The following is a 23,995-nucleotide window of genomic DNA, read 5'->3' on the forward strand; positions in this document are numbered from 1 at the left end:
TACCTCGATGGTCTGACGCTTCTCTTTTGAATCTTCAAAAAAACATCAGACAGCCCAAACAGGATTGTAATCCTTTTTGTTTTCTGCAAAACCCATTATCATACCGCTCATCGCTGGAGCTTCTGAACAATGCACCGCTCACACAGACATAATAAATAATAAAATAAGCTGCATCGGTCTCTCAGTCAATACAAAAAAAACAAACAAATTAAAATTTAATGAACACCTGCACACTGACAGCGGCCGTATCACAGTGCTGTGCCACAGAACCCCCATGTGTCTTGGATCAAACCTGTTGTGGCAACAGATCGAGACAAAGAGGTGAGGCCAGCGCTGTGACACGTGTTGGACGGGTCTGGGAAGTGTGACTCAGAGGAGGATGATGGACAGGCCATGGGTGGATTAGTTGGTAAGCCTGGCAGAGGGCTGCCCTTTCTGGATGGACACTACGGCCGATGTTCTGGGGTGATTAAATAATAAAACCCAGGGGAGGTGGGGGCATGTAGGCCGCTACGGGGTGGATTCGGGAATGTGGGTGCTATCAGGTAACATGGTTAACAATGCAGTGAGTGATTAGAGGTTGCCAACATTAGAATGCTGGGGCACTTGGTAGTCCTCCAAGCCTAAAATAACCCAAAGATCACTACAACTAGGGATACGCTTTAAAGGGGAGAAAAATGGGTGGAGGAGGTAAGGAGAAGGATTGCATATCGTAGCTAGTCCTACTGAGGAAGAATGCCCTTTCTTAGCAAAATTGTCTGTCATGGTAGGCTTTTCGGAGGGAATCAGCATAAAGTGCTGCATAATTTATGTGTTAGCTCTTTTGACTGCAGCAGCAACAGCAGCAATAGACAATAGCCTTCTCAAGAATATGTGCTGAAACTGAATTATTGATAATTTCACCAATAAATACACAACAGAATGCAATGTTCACGTATCACAACCTGAAGCCCCTCAGTGCTGCAGCCAGGATACCATTACGTAAATAGCTATAGAGCGGATGGAAAGTAAATGTAAAAGGGTTTATTTTAGAGCTCTCAGCTGTACACAAACTAATGAAAACTGTATGACATATTGCTTTGCTGAAAGCAAGCTCTCTAACGAATTCAAGTACGAAGCAACCATACAATTGGGGGGGGGGGGGGGGGGGGTCGTAGTAGTAATAGCTGCACTGCAGCTCAGTTAAACAAGCAACATGTGGGGTCATTCTTGCTAAGTAAACATGCATGCATTTGTGTCTTCAGTCAAGTTGACCAATGTGCTCGCATCCCCCTTTTCTCTAATGGAGACAACCGTGGTGAAAAGGAAAGTTAAAGATATGTAACAGTTACAACCATACTTATTCAGGACTACAGTGTCGAATAAGAATTTATCAGTGTCATTTTTTTTTTCTCCCTCACGGCCGACGAGGCGGTTCATCAAGCCGAGCCTGTCTCAAACCTGACGACAGGATCAGGCCTGCGGTAGCACAAGGTGATGGGTGGGCTATGAAGTTGGTAGCTTAACAGTCAGAGCGCTAGCTAGCAAGTTACCGGGTAGTTTCCCATAGAGCTGCCCGCCTTACAGTGGCACAGCGGACCACATCCAGCACTGTCTTATTATCCTACGGCTCCCTACACCTGCACGGCGGCGTGTACTCACCCTCGGCACGGGACCGGAGGTCCGACATCGTCCTTTGAACGGGCGGCATCTCGTCTGCCCGACCGGTAGCGGAGCCGACGGGCACCTGTCAAACGCGGCTTATGACACTCTCCCCGGGTCTTCTTTTCTACTCGTCTAGGAATGATAGAACCGACATTAATGTGACTAAGTAAGCTCTATCATGCGGACAGCGGTAGCGCTGCGTCTTCCCTCCAATTGAGCTGAGGATCGTGAACGTTCATCGCCTTGAAACCAACCGCAGCCCTCACGACTTCACGGATTCCCCCGCATCCCTGTGTACACAGAGAGTCTGAGAGCAGAGACGTGGTTGAAATAACAGAGAGGAACACAGGTTTCCAGTGCGACGAGGGGGGGGACGCTGCCGCTTCACAATATGGACTGTACCATCTGCGTGGTAGGGGGGCGGCGGTCGTATTACTTCATACGAATATGATAAATGTAAATGAAAATATATAGATTTGAAGTGGACTATTTTGGCGAAATTGAGAGAGAACAGACGTCGAGCTCGAAAAATATCGGGTGTTTTCTGTTGAAGTTGATTGAGTAGATATTGATTGGCTCAATATATTGTTATTCGGTTAATCCTATGGGTTGCTCGCTGCAGTCGTTGTCAGCTTTGAGGAAACGAGCAAACTAGTTTGTGTGCGTCTAGACCTATTATCTATCATTATCTCCAATGCATAAGGCCATTCAGTAACACAATCAGTTAAAGTAGGCTACAAAATGACTCGCGGCAAAAATGCACTTTCCTTATTTGCACTTATTGAGTGTATTGTGGTAGGCCTATTTATTTTAACCCCATGTCATATGAATAACGGAGTTGCACGTACACTTGTTTCCATGCTGTACGATGCAAGGGGTGTCATAAATTACAAAACAACCAAATGTGAATCCCTTATGTCCTACAGGCGTTAATCTGGCTATCTATATATATGCCTTGGCCTACTATCAAAACTCATGATGACACAAATAGGCCTACGGTATAGATTAGCCCAGCTGTTAATTTACCTAAACTATTTACAATAATCGAAGGTTTGTTCTATTTTATAGTTTAGGAATAGCTGGAGTAGACCTACTATTTTAGCCTACTACTACGAGGCGAACTTCCCCCTCAACTCAGAGCCCTCTTTGTAGACGTTTCCAAGACTGCAATTGAATTACCATTTTAATCACGTGGGTCATTTTAACCACACGGCCTATTTCTTCTTAATTAATTTATGCTTGGAGGAAAATGCAGACGCTTCTACATGAAGAATGTGTCTTGATGGGTCATTTCGGGGAGGACAGCCTGGAGGGTAAAAGCAGATATAGTTTCGGTTTTTATTTCAGTTGCATATCAAATACTGCCCAGCTTTTGAATAAGCAGCAGTTGAAGTCATTATGTCATCGTAGTGTTATCATTACTTTTTCATTCTGATTTCAACTGAAGGCTGGTTTGAAGTTAGGTCTGACTCCATGAGCCAGGGCGGTCTATTGTGTGCTACCACGTCCTTAAAAGCCTGTTTGATCAATATGTACTAAACATGTTTGCATTATCCTGGATAGGTGGCTGTTGATATATTCTGGTCTGCATCCTACCTGTAAACCAAACTGTTTACCACATGCAAATACAAGTATGGAAGAAGCTCTGACTTACACTACAATATCTGAAGGGATTGGCTTTTTACTGCAGCTGGGAGGAATCCGTATCACACCAGAGGCTGCATGTGTACAGCACCACCACCCCTGCAGTCGCCTGAGTGAACTTCAGCTCCTGACATTTCCTTAGTGTGTGTGTGTGTGTGTGTGTGTGTGTGTGTGTGTGTGTGTGTGTGTGTGTGTGTGTGTGTGTGTGTGTGTGTGTGTGTGTGTGTGTGTGTGTGTGTGTGTGTGTGTGTGTGTTCATGCGTGTGTGCATGTGTCGCTATGTTTTCCTCTTTGTAAGGGCTGCCGAACAAAGGCCTGTTGTAAACCTATGAACCATGTTGTGCATATTCCCTATACCACTGTTAGGTTGTCTCTGTACATGTACTTGACTGAAGCCATTTCTGTGTTCAACGTCAGCCCCCTAGCAGACTGAGGCCAATAGTAACTACTGGTATACTGATTTGTGTATATATCGTAAACAGTTGAATAGAGGTACCCCGTCTACCCAGCTACCCCGTCTAATCCTAAATGGAATACAGAATATTCTAGATGTTCAGAGAGATAACATCCCTATTTGACGATGTCTTCATGCTATCCTCTGTTCAGGGTGGATCCTTTCTTTTCCAAAGATTTCCTTTCTCCCTGCCGCTGCACCTAATTCAACATCAGAACGGCAGAGAGAGGATCTGGGTCTGTGCCTCCTGTGGTTGCTAGGCAACAGTCAGACGAAGCCTGCCTCTTCGATTATGGGCACAGGGTTTTTGTGTTTCAGAACAAATTAGTCGAGAATAACGCCTCGCGTCAAAATCCCCGTCCCAGTCAAAACCCCGGGGCCCAAAGGTGGGGGAAATATGTTACACAATTAATGTATTATGTAGGTTAACTAAAATAACGTTGCATCTTCTTTGTTTTCTCTTTGTTTTTCTCCTTACCTTGAATAAAAGATAGCCTACCTGTTATCGAATTAAACAAAGCTCTAACGCGCCCTCAATTCAATAAGTAGATGTATGGTTCTGAGAGAGTACCAAAAGGCATTTGGTGCAGGGCCATGTGTACAATGGGAGAAATATTCTTACCAAAATATGTTGTCTTAAGCATAATTAAACAAGGAATAAGTGAATAGATAGTATGTGAATGCTTTTAGTATCTTATTTAGCAGTAATAGGCCGCTTGTCATGAGTCAGTTGTAATAAAGGTGTTTAATAATAGCTTGGAATTGAATTTGTGTTTGTCTATTTTACAACAGAGACTTTTGAATATTTAGCTTGGCTATTGAATCATCATAAATGTGTATATTCTGCATTTCTGTCAGCCCTCTGACATGAACGTCACATGAGCCTGTGACGTTATGGTCGGAGACCCAGGGCTCAGTCAGGCAGGCCGGTGACGATGTATTCAGGCCATAATAGGATTGCCTGGTTGGCTCTCACCCCAGACCTAATTTGGTCCCACTGTAGCTCGTTGATGATTGAGTATTTACTGTTAACTACCAGAACCCATGTGATTTTATGTAGCCGCCCTGTGGAGGGAATGGACGATATTGATTACAATATGTAGCCTACAAACAGGCTATGGTTTGCACGGTACAGTCCCTGCTTTGTTGCTCATAAAACAAACAATTACGTCTTTATTTGCTACTTTGCTACTGTCTCTCCATTGTCCCTGACCCTGACCCCAACTTCTTATATTCTGCAAAGTTTTGCAGCCGGTGGCAAGCCCTCTATTATATTTCATAGCAGGGAGCCAATGCACAATTCTAGTTAAAAACGAAAAATACATCTATGGCTGCACCCTGGGCATCCCATCCACCCCCTCCACCTTTGTGTCAATGGATCACTCCCTCCCTTTAGTGCTGTTCACTGGGCTGCAATGATTTGGTCATTAAAGGAGAACGATCTTAGCTCCAGCGGTGGAAGGCTGAGTTCTATGGTTGCAGGGATGCGTACTGACGCCCTGCTCTGCTCGTCTCCCTGGCCCCCGAAGGTGTAGCCGAGGGTGGGGGGATCGGGCGGGGCAGCCAGCGAGAGCTGATTCGATTTTAATTCGATTGCAATTGTCTGCCCCCTTGTGGATGCGGGTCTGTAGTCAGGGTGGACCCATTGCTTGAAGGGAAATATTCTACTATTCATGCAATGGGTGCTTGCACCCTAGACAGCTACCCGTGTGTAGACCATCTCTATTTAGACTGCCTGTTTGGAGAAATGCTCTATAAGGAAAATAGGAATGCAACTACAGTTACACTTTGACTTAAGAATAAAAAATGTCGGCTATACATACCAAAAAATAATTTACATATATGCAATGACAATGTATATTATTTGTTATTTGTAAATATATATGCGTATATGTGTTTGTGTGTGTGTGTGTGTGTGTGTGTGTGTGTGTGTGTGTGTGTGTGTGTGTGTGTGTGTGTGTGTGTGTGTGTGTGCGTGCGTGCGTGCGTGCGTGTGTGTGTGTGTTTGTGTGGCGGGGGGGGGGGAGGGGGGTCCATGCTGTACAGTAGAAGCACAGCCAGAGTTATGGCACAGAGGGGAAATCGGAAAGCGCTAACTGGGCCATTATCTATTAAAATGGTTGGTATTTAACGGCAGCCGAGGTACACTACAAAACCACATTAGCTCCTCTATTGGTGCAGAGGTTGGACAGGCGTGGCGATACACTACATAGACACCCCCCCTCACCACCAGTGACTCTGCTCTCTGGTGTGTTTAAGGGAGATAAAACAAGAGACCTTGGTTCAGTTCGGCACAGATGGAACGGATGTGTTGAAGAGTGCAAGACAAAACATTCGAAGGCGGCAGTGTATCCTGGCTCTGCATGGTGTTTCAACAAACAAGGAAGGAAAGGCGCCTTGTATTGAATAGTAAACGTAGGAGACTCCCAGATGCTGCCGATTGTGCCGATCTGCACAGAGAAATGCTTTCAATTTGGAAAAACCCACTCAGCATAAACAAACTCATGAAAATGATGTAATATGATTCAAAGTCATGACGCCTGGGTGTAATTTGCAACGAATACTGGTATTTGGTGTTATCTCTACATTAGGTAATATAACACAAATAAATGAGTCATAAAATCTAATGATATGAGCCCAATGACACAAAATGTGTCACCTCTCTCCCATCTAAAGCTCGATATAGATGTTCATGGGCAAATACATAACAAAACAAAAAGTCTTGATCCTGAGACCCGAGAATTGCATTAACATACAGCAGTAATTACTTTTGTGTCGGCCCTCCATAATGGTGTAGATGTAGATGGACTTCTGGAGGGTGTCCATGCCGATCAATGGGACCCAGGACCTTAGCCAAGTTCATAGCAGCCGGGCCTTCCCAGGGGGAATGCCAGGAAACCTTAGTTTGACACATTGGACCACCACATGCCAGGAAACCTTAGCCTGACACATTGGACCACCACCATCGCACTCGTGACTCTATGGTGGGTCTGTCGGCACGAGGCAGAGCGGACAAGGCAACAGGCCGAGGGGGTGGCAGGTGGCGGCATCCCTAAAGGGGCAACAATGCCACTCAGAAGGAGTGGTGTTGTCACCGCCGCGTTGGCTGACGTGTCACATTTCCCGAGTGACCCTTCATCAGCCCTGACAGGGTACTAGATGTGCTGTTGTATAAAAGACTGTTGCTGCTGCTGCTGGCTCTATCGCTTCCTATGGTCTGGTTCCCTTCTGCTGCCGCTGCTGTTGTTGTTGGGACACCCAGTTAACACCTTCCTTCTGTTGGTCCCTTCCCTCCTCCCTCCTTCTCACCTCCCTCCTTCCCACCTTCCTCCTCCCTCCCTCCCTCCATCCGTCCGTGAACTGTAGAGTATGACCGCAGACTTTGTGTAGTGTGTGTTTTCAATGGCGTCATTGTCTGAAGATCTATCGCTATCTCTATAATTAGCTTGAGGACTGTCAGTTATAGATAGATAATGTGTCTATAACAGTTTGCACAAAGACACCACACACACACACACACACACACACACACACGCACACACACACACACACACACACACACACACACACACACACACACACACACACACACACACACACACACACACACACACACACACACACACACACACATACACACACACACACACACACAAATATGTACATATATACATACATACATACGATACACACAGAGGGAATCGTTATCAGTTATGGGCCTGCTTGAATATCCTGTTAAGCAAAATGTTTGTTTACGTGTTCTTTTAACCCATGTTAGGCCCATTAAAGTTCTTCTGTCAAGCCTGTAGAGAAACCTGTGTAAAAACTCATGAATAATACACAAGCCGCACATGATCAGTTTACCTAAGGTTGGCTTTCTTTGGTTACCATGGCAGAAATGGCATTTATTATTCAACCGGTAACTCTGTGCGGCCAGCTTAGACTCACGGCCATTCTTAGCAGACTTCAAACTGTGAGGATTAAGCACCGGGAAAGTAATCCATGGGCAAGAAATAGTGTGTCTGAGCTTTACACTTGGCTGCGAATGAGAGGCAGGAGAGCTCCGAGCCATGTAATAACCTGGACCCGGCCTCTCGATGGAGGAGACTGCGATCACGCCGGCCGGGGAGAAGCCCCAGAAGCGGGTTCGGTTCCGCGTGGCTTCAGGGAACAGCGGGCGGGTTCTGAAAGAGATGTTCAAGGACGACGGCCCCTCCGACTCTCTGGATTCAGACTGCACCAGCGGCTCCGATGCGGACCGGGCCAGCACCCCGTCCACCAGCGGGGACACGAGCACGTACGGCTCTCTGTGCAGCTCTCTGGGCTCCGAGGTGGACGAAAGCGAGAGCGAGCCGGACGACCTGCTATTGCACGCCGGGGCGCGTAAGGACCGCGTGTTCACAACCAAGAGGGTCAATATAGTCAGTAAGAACGGAACTGTGAGGGGGGTTAAGGACAAAGTGAGCGCGGGTCAAGTCTTGTTTGAGAATCTGTCCGAATCCATTTGTGTAAGTATGTTTGGCGTGAAAGGGCAATGTATATGTGCATATGTGAAATGATGACGTCACTGTTTTCTCTGAACGGTAGGTGTCATGTCAACATTTTCTACTCAACGAAAGGAAAGTAGCAGGTAGCCACATGTATGCAAATAGCGGCGAACAAAAGAGTACAAGGTCACAGGGAAATTAAAGATTGATGACGCATTTGAGTAAGGTGATTCAGGAGGAACTAATCAAGTTAATGAAGTCTTTGCTTTCTAGTATCTCGCTGGGTCAATGTGTGCGAATGGGTCAATGTGTGCGAATAGGCCTACAAATGTTAAGGGGGTAGACTGGAAACAGTGAAGTCGATATTAACACGCTGTTGTAGAAGTACGATTTCTCCTTGAGGGTCTTCTGTTATGGTCTTGGAAAGAAATCAGACTGAAAAGTGATCCAAGTGCAGTAGCAAAGTGAAAGTTTAAGTTATATTTACAGTTGTAATTGCGCAACTATTAAAGTATTTAATTGTTTGTGATAGCATAGCATATCAAAAAATGCACTAATTACACTTGTTTATTATCCTTTTAGTAGGGAAAATTTGTATTTTCTAAAATGACCCTGTGCCGGTACATTAGAGAGAGTCAAAGAGATTAGATTTTTAAAGATGATCAACATTATTTGATTGAGCTTTTTGAGGCCTTCACACAGCCCCAGCTATTGCTCGAGTTTGGGCGGATCGTGATCTACACCACAAGCTTCCGCGTGGTGAGGACTACCTTCGAGAGATGCGAGTTGGTCCGGAAGATCTTCCAGAACCACAGCGTGAAGTTCCTTGAGAAGAACATCGCCCTGGATATTGACTACGGCAAAGACCTGGAGGAGAGATGCAAGCGTGTGGGGGAGCCCCCCTCGCTCCCGGTCGTGTTCGTCGATGGACACTACCTTGGGGTACGCCCCCCCCCCCCCCCCCCCCCTCCCTCTTCTGACCTGGGAGGCTTTTAGGCTCCTGTAGACAGACGTTGTGTTTACCCAATCACTAGTATTGACAATACATTTACATGTATGTTGCAGGGTGCTGAGAAGATACTAGACATGAATGAATCAGGAGAACTTCAAGACCTCTTGACAAAAATTGAGGTAGGCGTGAATCATGTTGAATTTTGCCATCATTTAATAATCTTATTCTGTTGTGTCATTTCTGATGTATCCTGGCATCATGTCATTACTAATGTCAAAATGATCACGGCCTACTCACTTGTTTGTCCATTTAGTCTGTATCACTAATGGAATAGAAATGTTCAAATGCATATTGCTATACCCTGTATTTCACACATCAACTTTAACTGGTCACAACACCGATTTTAGGGTGCAAATTGATACCAAACGGTTACATTTATTTTGAAACACAATTCCTCGGTATGAATTTCCTCATGTGTAGGCCTACCTCTCAAATAAAAAATTCATCAGAATCCTATTTATATCACACTATCACACTAAGATTCATACAACATTTATTGGATAAGAGATCATCTAAACGTACAGATACTTTACGTTAGAGAACCCTTGAATCTCCGCTCATCTGTGTCTGTCTGCCCTCCAGAGGGCCCAGCACCACCACCCGTGCCAGAGCTGTGGAGGCTTCGCCTTCATCCCGTGCCCAATGTGCCATGGCAGCAAAATGTCTGTGTTCCGCAACTGCTTCACAGACTCCTTCAAAGCCCTCAAGTGCACTTCCTGCAATGAGAATGGGCTCCAGCCTTGTCCCAGCTGCAGCAAATGAGGACACAAAGGCCCTGACCAAGAACCTTGCAAAGGAACGCACATAACTGCTCACACAAACGTTCGTAAAAATCGTTTTCAATAATGTGTTTTGTAAAGAAAAAAAAAATTGTGATCTCTCTTCATTTTTTCTATTTTTCTATTTCTATTCCTCTCAATGATAAATGAATGTTCAAATGCTTAAATTCTTCAATCAGGATATTTATTTATTTTTGCATTTTTTATGACATACATATCAAAGATCACATAGATCCATTGAGAACAAAGTCCTTCACAGAGGATTAGTTCTCTGCAGAAAATAACCAAATGCAGAACTAGACTAGTAACCAAATACTCACAAATACATGAGTACTGGTGTATTTCCGCATTAAGCATTAAGCATTCCTTCATCAATAATCGTTCCCCGGACAGCACTAAGAAACAGAACTGGCTGTACAGACTGACAGGACAGTGAAAGTAAGCAGCTCAGTTTGCAGTCTGGTCAAATCGCTGAACTGGGCCTCTAAGTGACCGCCTGCTTAAGGCGGTTAAGACATTTAAGAGAATACTAGAGACAAAAGAGACAAAGAAAATATCTCTGGCAGTCTAAGAATGCCCTGTGCCAAGTACTCACTGTTTACAAACGTTAGATGCACTTGTGGACCTTTCACACATAGCTACTTTCCCTAAAGATGCATGTTTTTCAAATTTCATACGCCTTTTTGTTTTTTTACATAGTATACACTTTTATACATATAACTAATTTCCCCCCTTGTAAGCAGCACACTGATAAAAAAAGGTTAATCATACAATTAATCATTAATAGGTATTTCAATTGGTTGACCTCCATCCAAGGGGTCAGGGGCAGTGGCCCCGGGAGTAGAGGGGCGCTCGACGCTGTCATAGCCCTGTACAATGCTGCTTGAACAACTCGACAAGGCAGCACTGTAAAGAGGCTAAAAGCGTAGAGCAAAAGACATGTCCGCCATCGAGCTTTCACTCCTCCATCAAGCGTTGCCTCGGTCGGTTGTTCTTGCAGACGTCAGCCCACCCGCACCTGTGATTGAAACAACGACCAGAAATTAAGACGACGTCATGCGTATCAAGGCTATGTATGCAAAAGGTCCTGAGTGTCAAAGTCCCATGCCAATTCGCAGGCGCAATCGCTGTCGATGGGTGGAGGTGAGGATGGGTGAGGGTGGGTGGGGGAGTGTTGATTGTTGGTAGCCATCGTGGCCTTGTGATATGTGGGAGATATTCAAACCGTGGTGGACCACTGCTGCTGCTCCCCCAACTGGGGTTTAACGGGGAAGCGTAAACCAAATATATATTCGCATGTACAAATTCCCCCCTTTTAAAAAACAAAAAATGCTACGTAAACGTATTTAGATCGATACGAGAGATTTCTAAAAATTAAAACCACAAATCGCAATGGAAAGACGGTTAGCCTACAGAACATGATGTAGATAGATACTGTGGTCGGTCATTCTCCCATTTTTTGAAGCCCTGAGAGGACGCTACACGGTTATTTACACCGGGAGCATGTTGATCCTCAACGGCACAATGCATGACCTGGAGACAGGGGAAAGACATGGAGGAAAACGAAAAATGGGCAGTGGCACGGGCACAATTGACTTGGGAATGGTATGACGAGACATGACACCGAGATGTGCGGCAACACCCAAATGGTAGACAACATTTAATGGTTAAAACCTGCAAACGACGGGGTTCCTTTTTATCTCTCCGTGCTCCGGTGTCCGGTTGAAATTCTACGGTGGTTCGATGAGATTAGGTATGGTCCAGCAGCGGTGTTGTCTGTGCGCAATGTTATCAACGGTCAGTCAATGCGCAGACTGGTTAAAAATGACTGCTTTTTTTTTTATTGACGTCAGCGTAGGCTACTCCGCTCCTCGCCTCCTCCACCCTACAAGGGCTCCATCTAACGGGCTTTGCCTCACAGCATCCCTGCCCGCACATCAAACAGCCATACTAACTGCATTGGTGCTTCGTTATAAATGTTTAAATTCATTATTGAATTAAATCAGCACTTGATGACCTTGAAATGATTTATGGTTTGATCAATTTGGAATTAGAAATTTACCCCCTCCCGAATGCTACCTTTGCACCTATTAAATAAATATTGTATATTAAAAAAAAAGAACCCCACAAGAAAATAATCAAAGCAAATCATTTTAATAAATTAACTGAAATGTGTTCAAAGAACTTCAGCATTACATGGTCTAACATTAGGGAAATATTACATAATCAGTTAACATCTGAAAAAATATTGACAGGTGGTTATATCTGTATAACCACCTGGCTAACCAGCTCTTGGTCTGCAGCGTGGGCTGTTGAAACAAGCCTCATTCACAGATCATCACCCACTGCATTCTCCAAAGACCAGCCTCTGACTCAGTGCAGACAATTAACGTCAGACTCAAAGTACATCGGATGTCGGGTTCGGCAAGTCAAAATATGATTTATTGTCCATCGGTTAACCCATGTCCATAATGTACACCACCACACACCTCCCTCCAAATGAAATCATAGATAAAATATAAACTGTAGCGGAGCTTAAGCGGACCCTTATTTACAGGTGAAACCGGGCGTCATTGCGTTGGCTCAGTCTGGAAGAGGGCCACCCAGTGGAACTCTTTGGAACAATACAATCGAGTCATACAATGACAGCCTGCCACCCCTTGCATTAGATGCGTATGCTGCAGCAGCGGTTAGTCTTCCAGAAGATGCATAAGCAAGCAGAAATTGGGAAGGGAGGGGGGGGGAGGGGTTGGTGAATAATATCTTGTTAACAAGCAGTTAAGAGATTTTTGAGCATAGGTCCAAAGTATGGACACGAGTTCACATTTGCATTATTTTTCGTTATCCTTTTTCAAGTGCGTCTTCCTTCGTATGCTCTTAGACTTAGGCTCTTAGAAATGTGAGAGTGATCTTAAGTGCTGCTCCTGGGTTCTCAAATCATTTGCGTACCAGTTTCTGTGTTGTGGTTCATCCACTCAGTACATTGACTATAAAGTAATATAATAGTCATTAGTCTCTTCTTTATATGGTTAATCACAATTGTTCCTTTGTACTAATAATAAACCTACAGTAACCTTATCTCTGTATACAACATGTATATTATCAAAGAAAAAGAAGCACTAATGTTATTTGCAGTTTGAAAATGTCAAACCTTCAACCCAATTCAAACACGTTCATGTCGGAACGGGAACACACGTCGAGATACAAACGTGAAACAGCTCTACGAGAAGTCGAAAAGATGGAAATGTCAAGGGAAAGACTGGTTAAGACTGGTTCGACATACGCACACACACAGAGACAGGAACACCCCAAGCACATCTGCATGATCAAGTACCACTAACCGATGGCAAAGTTGGACATGCACACAACACTTTCCAAGGACTGCTGACTGGCCATAGCACTACACTGCAGTAAGGCTGGGTGAGGGGTAAGCTGTGGGAGGCTAAGCTGTAAGGGTCAATGGCAGGATAAAAAAGGGTGGCAGCTTTGCGGGGTGGCAAGGGGAATGGCCCTGCCTCTCGTCTGCTTGTTCCAACAGCAGGGGGACGTGGCCTCGGTCAAAGCCGTTCCTTTAGCGGAGCTCCACTTGACGTTACAGGATCTCCAGGTCCACGTGGCGAACCTCCGGGTTACGTTGCTGCATGGGAGCATGATGAATAAGGCCAAAAATCACTATAAGCATTTATTAAAGCACATTTGTGAGGATAGTTACATTAGGTCAACGTTATTGGGTCGTCCCCTTTACAAAATGCTGGATTACTTACTTACAAATTCTATGAGATATTCAAAGCTGATGGAGAGCTAATGGGACACATGTCCCTGCCTGCTCGGCGATGATAAGACTAAAAAGGGGCTATTATGCCGCGTTTCCACTGCAGGGTGCGGAACGGATCGGATCGCAAAGGTGCGGTAGGGAGGGGGCGGTATAGCCCAGCTCAGTTCCGAGGTCGCGTTTCCACTGCCGACAGTACCCTTTGTGGTAGGCCGGATGTCGATCGCCGCGGCAGCTACGTAAACATCGTAAACAACGTCTTCCTCCCCAAGAATGCAGACGAACGTCTCCACCTCCTTGTTCGCCCAAGCAAGCGTTTTACGCGACATGTTAATTGTAAAGAATAATACCTCGAGGCTACCGTTTGTTTGTTTTTATCCCCGCGTCACCCGGACGTGATGATTCTGTCGACCAATCAACGGAGGGGGTGTGTAGCTAGAATTTCCCGGGACCCTTTCAGGCGTCTCGTCTCGTTTTCAGTACCCCAACGGAGGAGTCCTGAAAACGAGGCCAAAACTGGCCAAAACGGGTACGGTTAAGTCCGGGTCACGCCCACTTTTGGCGGTGGCAACGCGACCCGATCCGCACCTTTGCGATCCGATCCGCACCTTTGCGATCCGATCCGTTCCCTGCAGTGGAAACGCGCCATTAGGGTGAATGAAAGAGTAAAGTGGAGGTCCGGTTCTGCACCTTGAGCTCCTTCTCCAAGCGGTCCACCTCCGCCCCCAGGGTGTCGATGATGTTCTCCCCGTGCTTCAGCATGAAGTTCTCCAGGTCCTCCGAGGTCTTCACCAGCTGGATTTCCTACAGACACCCAACAGACCAATGTAAATCGTAGGCTCACATGGAAACACAGGCGCTCTGAAACAGGTGCCAATATCCATATGCATTAAGGTTGGATATTTTGTTTATAATACATATAATGTGTATACATAAATATGTGCACATTTATTGGCAGTTTGAATGGTTCTTGTAACATCATTATTATGCTTTGGTCAAATCCTGGACTTAGTACTGTGCAATACCAGTCACCCATGGGGAAACACTGGTATCATCGCCTTTTTAAATCGTTTTTGTTGTTGTTTATGTATGTGTTGCTATATGTATTTGTATGTGCTTAATGGATCACGAGTCTTTCAAATAAATGTACTAATAAATACATGTATGGAAAGTAGGTGGGTCGCTGACTTACGTTGAGAATCTGATCGATGTCCTGCTTCTCCAGGTACGACCGCGTCACCACCCTCCCGTCAAAGTCTACCTCCGCCTTGAAGCGCACCTTGCTGAGGCCCAGGTCAGTGGCCTTCACGTCGTGGATGGCCCTGGGGAGAGGAAAAACAAACATAGGCCTTTCGAGTCCACGTTGCTAGATCCTGTACTAAGATTCAACCTTAACAAAGTGACAGCCGCTCCTGTCACTTTGAACACGCACACATTTTTTAAAACCTTGAGTCAGTCTATTTTGGGTACTGAAGGTGAAAGTTATAAAGGCCCACCACACAACACAGTCATTGTTTATGGATGTACATTTGTGTGTTTGCTGTGCGTACATGTGTGTGTGTACTTGTGTGTACCTGTGTGTGTGTACGTGTACATGTTTGTGTCTACCTGACAGCCGGGTCGTTCTCCAAGAACTCGGTGAGTTTCTGCACGTGCTCAGCCTGTATGGATCGTCCAATCAGGGCCTCCGTGTTTGTGTAGATGAGGAAGGCTGAGACGGCCCCAAGCAGGGTGCCCACCCCCAGGGACCCCAGGCTGTCGTAGTAGGGGTTACCTGGATGGAAGGATTATGAGGTGGAAATGACAAAGCGTTGGAGGGATGACTAAAATTAAATAAAAACATATTTTGGAACAACCATCTCATAGAGGCTGCTATGTCTGTCGGGACAGATGCAAAATAATGTTCAAGAATTTACGAGAGAAAATACTTTCGTTCTATACAAAGCGAGTGGAAAATACAGGCCCTGTAAAATCGCGCTCCATGTGCCCCATTACACAATGTGACTTAAAAGGTCCCATGACATGCCACCAGGTGTGGTTTGATTAGCCGTTACAAGCCGTTTATCACAGGTGGGCTTGTCCACCTAGATGTGTGACGGATAGATGAGCAACGTTTGCTACAGTCCACTGGGTAGGCTGGTAGACTGATCTATCCAGCACACATCTTGGTGGACACGCCCACCTGTGATGTCATAAGGGCCAGATTTCCAAAACGTCTTGTAACAGCTAAACACACCAGACCTGTTGGTATGTCATGGGACCTTTTATTTAGTTTTCAGGGTGCACTATAAAAATATTAACTGATCTTGGGACCGTGTGCTTGAGGTAACTATTCAGAAAGACACAGTCAACAGCTGATTGGTCTTCAGGCCGAGTGTGCCTTGACGTACCCGTGAGGGAGGTGAGCCCCATGCAGCTTGCGGCCATAATGACCCCCAGAACAGCAGCAGCATCCTCCAGCAGCACCACGTTAGTGCTGGGGTCTCGACTCTGCATCACTGCGCACGCACACACACACACACACACACACACACACACACACACACACACACACACACACACACACACACACACACACACACACACACACACACACACACACACACACACACACACACACACACACACACACACACACACACACACACACACACACACACACACCAGAGTGAGCTTCTGGTCTCTAACTAAAAATTCTGCAGAACTTCAAGAAGCTGTTGTTTGCTTAATAAATATATAAACACATGAATATTATGGTATGTGTAGTAAGGAATAAGCCTTCCCACATGAGAAATGACAAGAGTACAAACATAAATTGTTGATATAAAAATGTGTACCGTATTCATAAAATGAGATTCCATGTTCACGGGCACTCTTCTTTATTTCATTGATGGCAACTAGTAATGTAGCTGAAAAATAGGGTTAGGGTTAACGACACAACAGTTGGGTGAGTATAAACTAAATAGCTTAAAAAGATATGGGGAGAAATGCTAGATTCACTATGAAACCTTACCTCCTTCGGAGACCAATGAGCCAGCCAAGATACAGTAGGCCTTTAAGAAAGAAATAAGGATTCATTAATATGAACATCCTATATCAATACATTTAGAAGACTCTTTAATCCAAAACAAACCTATGAATTGAGACAGATTGAATCACAAGCAGGTAGGGGCATCTTGCACGAAGATGTGACAGGTTAGGCTCTCGACATTGGGGATCAAGAACTTAACTGCCGTCTTGCGTGATACAGACATGAGGATAACAGAGCCACTCACCCACAAGAGGGACTCCATCTGCTGTGGATGAAGCAGTCCCATGATGCCGTGGTACCAGGAGAGACCGGCTCCCATCATGAAGATGCCCACTCCACTGATGAGGGAGGCAATGTACCGCATGTTGGAGAAGCCATACCTAAAGACAGGAACACACACACACAATTTTTGAGTATCTGACCTAATTGAAGGATCAGAGAGTAGCCCCTAAGACGTGTTTCTCCTAATGAAAGTTTGTCTGAACCTACGGATGCACGGCGTCAGGGTTGCGGACCGACTGGCTGATCCCCAGGGCCAGCAGGGCCTGGTTGCAGGTGTCGGCCAAGGAGTGTATGGCTTCAGAGAACATGCTGGCAGACCCAGTGTACACCCATGCGAGGAGCTTGAAGAAGAAGTTCAGCCCATTGCTGTGGACAAGAGACAGGAGGTTTTAAAGGTTTGAATGGGATAGTTTGTAGAGCCCTACCAAGCGGGTCAGGTTAACTGGGAACGGTGTACTTTTGTGCTGTTAAGGCTCTTGCTGCATAACTTGAATATACACTGGTTAATTACACTTGCATATTCACGAGTAGGCAGATTGAAACCCTTTAATCTGTCTACCAGGATTGCTCATTTGTTCAACATTTTATGAAGCAAAATGTGGTCGTAGTACAACTATTTCAATGCTCCAGGCTTGAATAAATCTTGAGATTTTGGTCTGTCAAGTCTGTGTCTACCTGATGTCTTGCATTAGACACCAACTAGACATGTGCAGTCAAACACGTGACTGCACATGCTTCCTAACTCAATCATCCTAATCTAAGCAGCCACGGACACTCATCATGTGAGATCCGCCCTACACATTCTTGAACCCTAACCCTTCCATTTAGCCTACTCATTTAGTTAATGATAGGAGTCTGCTCATTTTGTTCAATTGTCACTGGCGTGGTGATATTACTTCAGCTTTTGGTACTCTTGATTAGACAAATGGGACAATAGTATACTGTTTCTCACTATAAAACACACCATTTTCTTAGATTTTATATGGAAAACGCACCCATGGACCTAACAACTTACATGCAAATAGCGACCATAACCACTTTCCCTGGACCTTGTAGAAACATGGCCCTCACGTTTGATCTAGGCTATATTTAAAAGAAAGGAAGAAGAAAAAGCAAGTGTTTAAAAGGTTGCATATTGGAAATTAACATCAATTTTATGTCATTCTGTATTGCCAGAGAATGCTAGAAAAACATGCAAGTGAACATGCTGGTAAAGCGCAGGGCTGTATAGTGAAGAGCAGTACTGGAAAACAGTAGGCTATTGTCATGTAGATAGACAGACTGTCCAAACAAGACACAATGGGGGGGAAAGGTTGGGTGGACACCATGGAAGCTCTCTGGGAACCATGACGAGGCAATCAAAACAAGTTGGTTCTGGGATTTACTACTGATCCGATGCGGGGGGAGATCAAAGGAAACGTGGTTGGCAACATCTATGCGCTCACCTTAGTGTTTCCCCAGAAGTCTTTATATTCTTTCAGCAACTGCTGATTTCGATAAATATCTGCTGGAAACAAGTCTCATTGTAAAGGTCTATGTAATTCAAGGTGGAGAAATAGAAAAAGTATGTAAAGAATGTAGAAATGGATTCATAATTTGTCCTTCTATTAGTTGACAGGGAGACACATACTTTCTTGGTATTCCTGCTCAACCACTTTCCTGAGTTTCCTCTCTCTGGCCAGAGCTTCAGGACTTCCCCATACATCGAGTGCTCTGGGAAAAACAATCAAATGTAATGTAAATAACATACATGTGCAATAACGGTATGCATTCTGGTCTGAGCTAGAATGATGAGTTGAGGAAATAGGTGGGTTGAGCATTACAAAGGGAGATGTGACTACAATGAGAGCAGTGTGTCTACTAACTTTGCTTCGACATCAGAGCGCAGGAAGACCGTAAAAGCCTCCGTGTCATCGTGCGGGCTCCGCCTCCTAATCTTCCGCAACTGCTCAAGGTCACTATAGGAGAAAACGAGAATAAATGCACTAAATTAAAAGAGAAAGTTAACCCTCTGTTTCAGCTGGAATTCAAACACTGAGATTCAAAGTAAACACGTCGCTGCCGCTGTCCATTGATCGTGACATAGATTACTATGTTTATGATCATAAAAGACTAATTACCAGGTTTAATTTGGTTAATTTGCTCTTGAAGAACAGGATCAATGGCCGCGTTAGAGCAGCGCTCCGATACAATGCTAGTTAGTTAATCACTGCGGCGAGTTCACTCATTAACTAAATCAAAACTGTATCATAGCTTCAGTATGCCACCATTTCCTGTTGGGAGTCGAATTCAGCGCATTGAATACACAAAATCGAATACAGGGAATTGCACAGCAATATCTCAAGAAAGGAATAGCGTTTATGAACACAGTTTTAATGCTTTGTTGTTGATGCCATGCGATTGATTTATAAATTCACGATAAATGTGTGTTTGATTGAATGAAAGACTTTGATGGTTTTGGTCAACAGGACTAACCTGGGCTTGAGACAGAATTCATTCATGGCTCTCACCGCCGTGATGAAGTTGTTCTGCGTGTACTTGGATCCATACTCGCGTTTTTTCAGGACAGCTCGTACTGCACACCGACAGGACCATATTCCTCAATGCATTTCTGTATGAATTTCACTCAGACAATCGGGCGAGTCAGACTGCAACTACTGGACCCCAACAATGTTGAGGATAGAAAAACGCTTCATCTAGTGTTCAAACTTACCTCTGACCTGTATCGTCTCCGTTTTAGTCAACCCCAGGAGTGTTGCACCTGAAGAAGGAAAACAAATATAATTCATACATTTAATTCAAACCAATAAATAAATGTAAAATCCAGATATGATAAAAAGGAAAACTTACCTGGGGTGGTTGCTGCTGTTGGGGCTGATGGGCATTAGAAAAAATATGTCAGCAGTCAAGAACGAGGGACATTCTTTTATAGATGCAATATATTCCTCAATAAGGTTTTGAGAGAAATGACCAACAGAGCAGTCTTTAATTGACTGAGTAAACACATTGTTTGTAAGACCTTATAATAAGAAATATAATTACCATATTAAAGAGCAATCATATCAAATTGTTATACACACTTATGACCAAACTGTTAAGTATTGTTAATAAAAAGCAAGGTCTTACCAGACAGCACCTTCTCTGTGCTTGGAACATTGACCGACACTGGTTTAGGAGGCCCATCCTTACTGTCACCAGAGGTACAGTAGTAGTGTAGCTGGCCTAGACATGGAGATGCTACACGCCAGGCTGGCAGGCGAAACCATACGTTGGGCAGGCCTCCCCCTTGCCAACCTGTTGAGGCGATAAAAGTTAAAACGACCCGGTGTTGTCCATTGGCAGCGTCGCCAGCCACGCAGGTTAGAGACTAGTAACATGGTGAATGAATGACAAGTGTATAGACTAACGTTAGATGCGGATTAAGTCATATAGAGCCCCACCAGACAGCTGCGGAGTCCTCGGTAATCGGTGTGACAGAGACGCTCTGTGCTGCAAAGAGACCCTGCAGAAAACATACCATGGTCGCTTTACCAGGATCGGGATCATCCTCGCTCCTGCGGGGGTTGGTAGAGTGGTGAGGGGGTTGTCTGAAAGGAAAACACTCCGTGAATTTCTGGCGAGCAGTTAATAGCCAAGTAAAGAGACAACCAAGGTAACTGTTAACCTACAACGTCACAGAACCCTTGCAGAATGATCTCCCAGTCCACTGAAGAGGGATACCATCAAGTACGCCACTTGTCAACATGAAAACGTATAAATAAATACGTACATTGATTCAAAAGTTAACCGTTTGACTATCATAGGATTGAGAAAGTTTCCTTGAAGAAACACATATTATTTGCCGGCTACTGGCCAGAACATACGGCTGCTAACCCTAGCCTGCTAGCTAGCTACAGATCCAGAAAGTTAGCTAGCACAATTGGATCACATTCGCCAGTCGTAGTAGCTGACGATCATATATAGTTACTCTAAAGATAGCTCAACCTCATGGCTGTAGGTTCAATTTTGACTTGAGTCATTCCAGATGCTCACCTTCTTATGGAAGTGTTTGTTCCGCATAATCCGAGCCCATTCTGAAGTACTGGCAAAAGTGATAGCAGCGCCACTGTGCGTGGACGTCAGTGCACTGAAAAACAATTGCAAGTGACAACCACTGCGAGAACTTGGAGAAGCGTCATCAAAACAACCGAGTCATATGTTACATGGTATCGCGATAGCACAATAAATATAATGTACAGCAAGGTCATTTCATTGAACAATTTAAACCTTCATTTCCCTTCGCACGAAACCTCGAGTGATTTCGTATGAAGGTATACAATAGGAAGATATAATTATATCAATTGAATCAGTAATGTTGTATGTGCGTTTTTATTAATTTTGTCTGATCCCGTAATCACAGTTTAAAGAGACGAGCGTGTCCTTGATTTTTTATTCATTCATTTACGATTCTTGATCACGGTGATCAATGAAGCATTGAATCTACCAATAATAGGCTACGTATTGTTACGAATTCGTGTGTACCTGCAGTGTACGCGCGTGTGTGTGTGTGCGTGTGTGCGTGTCTTTGAGTGACAAACTGTTGCTTGGAAGATCTATGAGTTGAGTTAAATTATGATTCAAAAGTAGAGGGACCTACACTGGTTCGGGCGACCACCACAAGGGAGCAGCAGTAGGCAATTATGCCACACGAAGCTAAAAGTGAAATGCTCGTTTTGCAAAACATATAGCCAAATGTTGTTAGTGTCATCAAAGATAATATAAATTAAAAAACAATGATGTTGATTGAAAAGACCGTAATGCTAAAATTGCTGTTTCAAATGGAGTTGTTTTGTTGTGCGCGTGCGCATGCGCATGCGTGCCACTTGACAGGAACTCCGTAGCGCATGTTTACCACAGTATTCAAAGAGCTCACAGTAACGCGCTTACTTCGTTGTATGTATTCTAAAATAAAATCACGTTGCTAGATAATGCCACCAAAGGGGAAAGGTGGGAAGGAGGGGAAAGGTGGTAAGGGGGGTAAAGGTAGGCAAACAAGTCCCCGTTTGGTTTGAACCTTTGTAAGATCACATCATTGATGTTCATGGTGAATTGGATTGCAAACTGAACAGCTAGCGAATGCAAACATGATGTGTCTTATGCGCTTCAGAATGAATAAAATAGTCACGCTGATTAAACAGTACTTCATTGAATATGTCTTATTATTCACAGCCCCTGCTGCCTCGGGAAGTGGAGATACAGACAAAAACGAAAAGGCACCGAAGGGTGGTACTGCTGTGAAGGTAACCACGATATGGCCATTCTGTATACGAATATCATAGGAAGAAAATCCACCAAGGAGTTTCTTATTAACGCATCAATTATGCGTTAATACGAAGCTCCAGCAACAACAGTGTTCAGATAATAATTAACTGTGATCCCTTTATATTTGCTGTCTTCAGCAGTCGACATCCAGGAATTTTAGTGTGTTCATTTGTACGCATAATATGTGAGTGCGTTCGATCCTGGCCTTTCTAAAAGTTGGCCCTGCACAACTATTATTGGCATGATACAATCAATTATTTCCTGAAGATGGACGAACAGTCACTAATGTTACTTTCAGGCCTGACTAAGTATCACTTTTTAAATGTAAGCTGTGGTTTGCTGTTGCCCATCACTTAAAGCTAATGAGGTTATCTTTTTTTTAACATGCATATTTCACTAGGTCCGGCATATCTTATGTGAAAAACATGGGAAATGCATGGAGGCCATGGAAAAGTTAAAAGCTGGTGTTCGATTCAACGAAGTAGCTACACAATATAGTGAAGACAAAGCCAGACAAGGAGTAAGATCATGCATTATTGACAAAAAACACATTTACCCTCTCAATCTTCTTAAAGGAAATACAGTTCTGGGTGATCAAATCATCTTAACTGTGTCTCCTGGCTTCACTGAAACATCTGTCACCAATATCATTTGTAAAAATGACTGCCGAATACGAATAGCATTTAGTGTAAGTGAGCCTACCATGATTGTAAACAATGGCCATATAGTGAATATCATTTTGACCAATTATATTGTTAACTTTAAGCCACGAGAGACGACAATGGTTCATAACCCAAATCGGCATTGGGATAATCAGAACATGTTCTGTTAGAGCTATTTAAATGTTTATTTGGATTAAAGAATCGTCTAATTTGGTGGGGATAAAAGCCATTAATACAGCATCAATCCATATATTTTAAATTTGTATTAATGATACACTTTATTGATGATTGAATATGTATAAAACAAATATTTGTTTTTGTTTGAACAGGGGGATTTGGGTTGGATGACGCGAGGATCAATGGTTGGACCCTTTCAGGATGCAGCATTTGCCTTGGCTAACAGTACGACGGATAAACCAGTCTACACAGATCCCCCAATAAAGACCAAACATGGCTACCATATAATTATGGTCGAAGGAAAAAAGTGAATTTTTGAGCTCAAACACTATGATCTAACTATGACTGATCTTTGTGTTATTTGATGTTTTAGGTACACCTGCTGCTATGCAGATGAGCCGTTTGCTAGTTTGAGAATGTTTAACAAAAACATTCTCCAATGGGAGCAGATTTCAAACAAAACTCTTGCTTTTTTTTGGGAAAGAGTTTCTCTTCACTGTTAACAAAAATGATATGCAAGAAATTGAATAAACATTTCTAACCAAAAGTAATTTTTGTTATATAAGAATGTACCCCACAATTTCATACGGTTCCGTTCTGTGTGAACCTGTCTCTGTACTTTTTTGGAGAGTTTCAGATTCTTCAGGGAGTTTATTGTTATCAGAAAGATTCAAGCAGTGGTGTGAATGTACAAACACAGACATCAGTTGGCTTCTCTTTTTCTTTATTTTTTAATATAATTTGATTTAA

General features: G+C 44.0%; 4 protein-coding genes and 1 long non-coding RNA gene across 8 annotated transcripts in view; 2 read left to right on the forward strand and 3 right to left on the reverse strand.

Annotated features, from left to right (window-relative positions):
- atp8a1 (ATPase phospholipid transporting 8A1) overlaps nt 1-2,034 on the reverse strand; it is an 89,840-nt gene extending 87,806 nt beyond the window's left edge. For both annotated transcript variants that reach the window (XM_060062738.1, XM_060062739.1), the window contains exon 1: nt 1,642-2,034. In XM_060062738.1, the coding sequence (XP_059918721.1) occupies nt 1,642-1,690 (49 nt within the window). In that variant the 5' untranslated portion in view covers nt 1,691-2,034. The remainder of the gene's footprint in view (nt 1-1,641) is intronic.
- A 5,543-nt stretch (nt 2,035-7,577) lies between these two features.
- Nucleotides 7,578-10,127, forward strand: grxcr1a (glutaredoxin and cysteine rich domain containing 1 a). Of its 2 annotated transcripts, XM_060062752.1 has the most exons (5): nt 7,578-8,234; nt 8,687-8,693; nt 8,920-9,171; nt 9,295-9,360; nt 9,824-10,127. In XM_060062752.1, exons 1-5 carry the CDS (start codon nt 7,840-7,842, stop codon nt 10,001-10,003), a joined length of 900 nt encoding a protein of 299 aa, XP_059918735.1. In that variant the 5' UTR covers nt 7,578-7,839; the 3' UTR covers nt 10,004-10,127. The 2 variants fall into 2 exon arrangements, with proteins under 2 accessions (XP_059918735.1, XP_059918734.1); XM_060062751.1 differs by lacking the exon at nt 8,687-8,693 and having other exon boundaries at nt 7,591-8,250; nt 8,932-9,171.
- A 573-nt stretch (nt 10,128-10,700) lies between these two features.
- On the reverse strand, nt 10,701-11,944 carry LOC132465878 (uncharacterized). Its single transcript, XR_009527703.1, has 2 exons — nt 11,695-11,944; nt 10,701-11,038 (listed from the first exon to the last, which is right to left on the reverse strand). It is a non-coding gene; the product is annotated as an uncharacterized LOC132465878 (long non-coding RNA).
- A 211-nt stretch (nt 11,945-12,155) lies between these two features.
- Nucleotides 12,156-21,283, reverse strand: slc30a9 (solute carrier family 30 member 9). 2 transcript variants are annotated; one of them, XM_060062745.1, is made up of 19 exons: nt 21,138-21,283; nt 20,546-20,692; nt 20,232-20,399; nt 19,956-19,979; nt 19,819-19,866; nt 19,581-19,680; nt 18,971-19,063; nt 18,736-18,818; nt 18,551-18,609; nt 18,121-18,188; nt 17,313-17,471; nt 17,068-17,203; nt 16,806-16,845; nt 16,630-16,701; nt 16,183-16,290; nt 15,401-15,566; nt 14,985-15,114; nt 14,483-14,596; nt 12,156-13,657 (listed from the first exon to the last, which is right to left on the reverse strand). In XM_060062745.1, the coding sequence occupies exons 2-19, from the start codon at nt 20,649-20,651 to the stop codon at nt 13,613-13,615; spliced, it is 1,719 nt and encodes a 572-aa protein (XP_059918728.1). In that variant the 5' UTR covers nt 20,652-20,692; nt 21,138-21,283; the 3' UTR covers nt 12,156-13,612. The 2 variants fall into 2 exon arrangements, with proteins under 2 accessions (XP_059918728.1, XP_059918727.1); XM_060062744.1 differs by having other exon boundaries at nt 18,551-18,612.
- Nucleotides 21,284-21,962: 679 nt separating this feature from the next.
- Nucleotides 21,963-23,796, forward strand: pin4 (protein (peptidylprolyl cis/trans isomerase) NIMA-interacting, 4 (parvulin)). The gene is made up of 4 exons (XM_060062753.1): nt 21,963-22,127; nt 22,314-22,384; nt 22,807-22,926; nt 23,398-23,796. The coding sequence occupies exons 1-4, from the start codon at nt 22,073-22,075 to the stop codon at nt 23,554-23,556; spliced, it is 405 nt and encodes a 134-aa protein (XP_059918736.1). The 5' UTR covers nt 21,963-22,072; the 3' UTR covers nt 23,557-23,796.
- Nucleotides 23,797-23,995: the final 199 nt, after the last annotated feature.

This window comes from Gadus macrocephalus, chromosome 10, assembly GCF_031168955.1.
Source record: "Gadus macrocephalus chromosome 10, ASM3116895v1".
In the NCBI taxonomy this organism is placed as follows: domain Eukaryota; kingdom Metazoa; phylum Chordata; class Actinopteri; order Gadiformes; family Gadidae; genus Gadus; species Gadus macrocephalus.